Source organism: Mastigoproctus giganteus, chromosome 8, assembly GCF_048544385.1.
Source record: "Mastigoproctus giganteus isolate SK-2022 chromosome 8, ASM4854438v1, whole genome shotgun sequence".
Lineage (NCBI taxonomy): Eukaryota > Metazoa > Arthropoda > Arachnida > Uropygi > Thelyphonidae > Mastigoproctus > Mastigoproctus giganteus.
Window position 1 is genome coordinate 60,029,152 of NC_143582.1, and position 6,000 is coordinate 60,035,151.

Genomic DNA, 6,000 nt, shown 5'->3' on the forward strand with positions numbered 1-6,000 from the left:
ATCATGAAGGAAAATTACCTCACTGTTAGGAAAGTTGGACTGGAGAAAGCCAAGTTGGAAAGAGAGGAAGTCAAAGAGTTCCGAGTGATTAGTGGAGTTGGGAGAACAGTAGAGATAACAGATTAATTTGACAGAATGAGGTAGAGAGATTTTAAGCCAGAGAAGATCGAAAAGAGGAGATTCCAAATTACCAAGTCTCTGACAGGGAATATCGGAATGGACACGTGCACAAGTACCACCTTTGAGGCGAAAGGAATCATACGGGCAGTAGTTGAATCAAATCATAACTGAGATTCTGTCAGAAAAAGTACATGGGGTTTGGCAGACTGCAAGTGGAAATGGACATCATTGATATTAGAATTGAGACCACGTATATTTGTGAAATGAACTAGGAAGTGTTTGGGAGGTTTAGATCTTTTTGCAGATAACCTTACTCTATTAGTTTGACAATTAATGGTGTATTCAATTGTAAGAAAAAGTGGGGGGACATGCTGTATGCAGTAATGAAATTTTAGGATACAGCGTACACATGGTAAGAATATACCCAGATCCTTGACATAACGTGGCCTCGACAATGCCCCCCGCATATAGACACTACTCAAACTCCCTCTAGTCACTATCTGGCAGAGTAGAGGTAGCAAGATTATACACTAGCTGATCTAGAAGCCTACTAAAGAGTTACCAATAGGTTCGGTCTGGTGTACTAACTAGCGGCTGGCCTGCTAACACTGTTTTAGAGCTGTATCCTCGAAATGTAAGGAAGATTAGATCTCGCCATGATGTTCATCATAACCTCAAAAGTCATCGGTCATACTGCATGACAGAAGAGATGGGGAAGGGTTGACCAGAACTTAGCTCTGGAGTCTAAACATGGGTTCCACCACTTCAAACCTCCAATAAGCAAAGTGGTGGTATTTCACCGGTTGATGAGGGTCATCTACCACCTAGTATTGACTGGTAGCACAGAGGGGTAGCATCCATCCATGCGGTGTGTGTGCCACACCTTGACCCCTGCTTATGTTGGTTCACACCTGTGTGGTCACCCACAGTGTGCATGGAGGTTATACCCAGGGTTACTAACAGTCCCACCATCATAAAGGTGCAAGCAGAGGATTTGGCTGTCACAGACAGTCCGACTTTGCCAAAATTGGATCCACTTGACTTGAATGTCACCCGAATATCAGTTCCATCAGCGTTTTAGACTCCCAGGTAGCAAGCACAGCTTGTCTGGCATATCTGAGAGAATGTCTGTGGTTTGGTGACCAAACCATACACGACATTGTAAAAAATAAGGGGAAGCTATTTGATTTAAAATCGGCATCGTAAAAAAATAAAGGGAAGCATTGTATTGGTCACTTGAGTAGTACGTGTTAAGTTTTTTCTTTTTTTTTTTTTTTTTTTTCCTGTGGTTAACCGCGGGTAACTGAATCGGCAGATAGGGGCACAACTGTAATTCCATTCCTGTTAAAACGATCCTGAGATACTTTTTAACCACCGACTCTTTTCCTGGAACAGAAGTCAGGCCTACTGATCTATAATTGCTCATGTCACTCTTCAATTTCCCTTTGTGGGATCAAGTTACACCATTCATGTTGTTCGTTATTTTCAAATGTTGGCAAATGGCAAATGTTGTTCGTTATTTTCCTTATAATGTTTACGTAAACAAAGAATTCTTTGCATTCTTAATGATGGACTTTTCATAATCTTCCTTAGTTTGTCTAGCTCTCCTGGTAACCTGATTGCAGGCCAGTCTGTACTTACTGTAGGATTCTATATTCTCTGCTACTGGTCTCATCAGTTTATGTCATCTGAATTTTAGGTAGAACTGCTGGAAAGGGTGCAGAGAACAAAAGGGTTACCAAGAAAGGCTTCAGTTCTGCAGATTGCAGCAGCTAGAGATGGAGTACCTGTTAGGCGATCTGATTGAGTTGTTTAAGGCTCTGAATGGATTGAGCAAGCCCAATGCTCATGGCATTCTTCCTCTTGCTCAGAGTACACCCATGAGGGAGCATAAATTCAAATTTAGGAAGGATGGTTGCAGGGTATATGTGTAGAGATTTTCCTTCACCCAGTGGGTGGTTGATTGATGAAGCCAACTTTTATGTGTTGTTCACATCAGCAGTAACTCATGCAAGATGAATTATTGCTGATGATCAGATGAAGAGCATTGCTTTCTCTTTAGCATTAGTAGAGGCATATGATGCAAGAAAGCAAGCTTGCCTCTCTAACATGCTACTGTTTTCTGCAGTAGCCACTATAGAAAACAGTTGCCCAATAAATTCAGAAAATTTCTGTAATTGTGTGAGTCATCAACCCACAATTTCCAGTCAATATTGATCTGGAAATTTAAAATTCCCCATTATAAGATATTCCAATCTACTGGGCCACTCAACCTGTGTAGTTCATTATGCTCATTACAGTTATTTGGCCTATGGAGGACTCCTATTTTCATTTTAGTTTTCCCAGTGCTTATATCACACTAAACTGACTCATCATTGCACCAGCCACCCACATCATCTGGGTGCACTTCCTTAGATTCTTTATGCTTCATAAAGAATAGCATTATTCTCCCTGTCTACTTTGTACTGACCATATTCAAATTCCACATCATTTATGTCTGAGTGACACCATGTTTCCAATATCCCTACTAAGTTCTCATTTGTCAACTTAACTAGTACATCAAATTCATCTACTATACTCCTAGTATTAATATACTAGCAAGTGTAAATGCACCTGCTTTTGCTCTCTGTTACAGTTACATCTGGGCAATGTAACTGTAACAAAGACCCCCCCCCCCAGTAGGCCTTGTAATCTCCAATATCTTGCTCTTCTGGCCACTGTCCCAATAGATGCAGTGCAAAAATCTATCTCTGCTTCAGGGTGCTGTTCTGTTAGTCAGCGTATCTATCAAGTTAGCAGTTTTCTGACCCACCTAACATTGACTCATTGGCGTCAGCAAATATTCTTGCACCCTTTCTATTTAAATGAAAGGGTGCAAGAATATTTAAAAGAAACAATTATTAAACAATATTTTATTTTTAATTTTTTTTTGGCTGGTGCAGCATAAGCCATAGGCTTCCTTGCACCATTACTAATAAGCATAGACGACACTATGAAAATTTTGCACAGCCTCTTATTATTACTCTGGGGTCAAATTGATTGACAGAACTTTGATCATGTACTCTTTCCTCTCATCTGGGCAGACACTTAATCCTAAAATTTAATCCTAACTCACCACTTTTCTTAAACATTGCCCTGTACTTGTTAAGTAAATCATCAGATCTCCTACTCTTAATATCATTAGTATCAATGTGCATAACAATATCACCTTTTGTTCCCTGAAAAGATGATAAAAAATAGCTACTCTCCAATGTCATCATCAACTTTATATCTTTATTTGTCAGTACAGGCACCTGCAGATGGATATTGGATTTGCACTGCTATGATAAACATTCCATACATAGTTTAAAGTACCTCCTTTATTCACTTTAACACAGCACTGCCATATGTGTTTGAAAGCACAGCACACCATAAGCACATGTAGCCACTGACTGAATACCCACTATGCTCCAGTAATGATGAAGTTGTTAATACACTTCATGCCATATATCCATCCCAAATTGTAAATGAAAACTTTATATGATTAAATAATTCTTTCATTATACAAGTAACATAAATAAAACAGACCATGTCAGTTTGTATGATGCTCATTCATAATGATATGTTTCAGTCCCTTCAGTGATACTTTTAGCAAGTTAAACTAATTTTATTAAGGTACATGTGGTTATTAATACAATTTATTTTGCTTTCTCAGGTGATCTCCTTGAGGAAGAAGAGGTATTAGAATGGCTAAGGAAGAATCGCTATCGACATCCTGAGCTTAATGTCTTCATGTATGGACTAATAGCTATCATTGCTGCAATTATTCTCTATACTGTGTTTCTTGTAAAATGTTTCAAATCAAAAGAGAAAAAGGAGTAATATATTTTTCAACTTGAAAACAAAGAACTTTTATGGTGTTGGTGCCTTGACAAAAAATCTTCCAAATGAAGAGGAAACAATTGTTGGACAACGAGAATGTGCTCAGCCACGTGGTGTTTTAGGATTCTTTCAGAAAGTGTTCAATTTTGAAATCAAAGCAGAATTCATGTCAAAATTTTGAGATCATGATTTTTTTTCACATATCATTTGACTCACTGATATATATATCCCACGTATAAATTTGTCTACCATTGAACAGCCGAGCTGATCCCAGATGTGTTATTAATATATATGCCAGTTGTTGTTATCATTGAAGTAAAGTTTATGTCCAAATATTTTTAGATACTAAAGTTTAAATGTTTTGTTGTTATTCTGTGGAAGAGTAAATTAATAAAAGAAAGTATTATATAATGTATTGTATATTTATCAATTTTCTCTTCCATTAAGCGACAATTTGCTCATTTAAATGTATAATTTAATAAACTGAGCTTTTAATGTCATAAAAATATGTAATGTAAGAATGATGTACTTGTGTGATTGTCCATATAAATGTGAAAAGAATGTCTGGAGTCTTACTTTTATCTCATGCAAATAATAAATGTGCCACATATTGCTAATTTGTTATTCCTTATATTTTCAAAATTTTAAATTTGACAACATTTACTTTTGTAATCTACACATTCTTTCACCATTCATCCTATTTTTGGATTTGGAATCCCATGCAATATTTCTTTACAAAAATCCCTTCTCTCAAAAAAGTATGCTATTTTGTAATAGGATTGTTGAGCTAATAATGTTTTCAAAAAAAAAAAAAAAAATCACTGTAGTAAACTAAATATTCTCATAAATGTAAAACTTTTGGTATATATCTGTTTGTGTGAGTATCATATGATGTACAGAATATCTGAATAAATCACATCCTTCATTCCATCTAGATTGTTTTGAAATACTGATTTTTTTTCCATTTTAATTGAGTCCTATCTGAACCTGGTTTTATTGCTTTCATTTTTTAGTATTATTCTCCAAATATGTTTGTTTGTTCTAAAAAAATGAAACATAATTGAATCAAATGATATTCATATATAGGATGAACCGAAATCTTACTGCCAAGATTTAGTAACATTGAATGTAACTCTTCTTTAATGGATGAATATAGAGGGCATCACAGATATGCCCTTTATGTTCATTAATATTTGCTTGGGGGGGAGGGAAGTATGCTTTGATGATAATATATATATATTTTATGGAAACCCCACGCACGAAAGGTATAGAACCTATAGTACTTAGTACCATGCCTAGGTTGAAGGTGAAAGAAGATACTTGAATTTTCTCCAGACTGTAATTTTCAGGAAATACGTATGAAGGGAGGTTGTTCCAGAAAATGGAAGTGAATGAATAAATGAGAAAGAAAAAAAGTTGGTCCTCTGATTTGGAAGTTCAACAGGAAAAGGGTGTTGACTGGTTGCAGCATGTGTTTGGACCGCTTTGAAAGAGAGATTGGGAATTATAGAAGCCAACTCAAAAGAACAGTGCCCATGGTAGTATCTATAGAAAAGGCATACAAATGCAACAGAATGTCTAGGAGACAGAGTGGAGAGACCTCATCAGAAATGGGTCATTAATTAACCTAAATGCCCTCTTTTGAATAGAATCTAGAAGCCTGAGAGAGGTTTTCAGGGGCACTACCTCAGATGTGGGAACAATATTCCATGGTATGTCAGAATAGCAATTTGTACAGAGAACTCATATTTTTGATATACTTATACTAAGACAGATTAGAAGTCAGGGTAATCCCTAATAGACGTGATCTTGTAGAGAAATCTGAGTGTCATCGAAGAGATGCTTTGAACCTCTGATTCTGCTTCTCTTAAAATAGATTTTAAGGAGCAGGAGAATCCTTTTTGCAAGATATAAGACATGACTGAGTTTTGGAAGGATTGAAATTAAGTTATCTTTGCCCCAGTGGAGAATTACCTGGAGATCAGCATTTAGGGAACTGGCAGTAGATATTCGAGAAGT

General features: G+C 36.6%; 1 protein-coding gene across 1 annotated transcript in view; it reads left to right on the forward strand.

Moving 5' to 3' along the window:
- Positions 1–4,330, forward strand: part of LOC150081560 (uncharacterized) — a 710,435-nt gene extending 706,105 nt beyond the window's left edge. The window contains exon 36 of the mRNA XM_090380128.1: positions 3,815–4,330. Coding sequence (XP_090236254.1) covers positions 3,815–3,981 — 167 coding nt within the window. The 3' untranslated portion in view covers positions 3,982–4,330. The remainder of the gene's footprint in view (positions 1–3,814) is intronic.
- Positions 4,331–6,000: the final 1,670 nt, after the last annotated feature.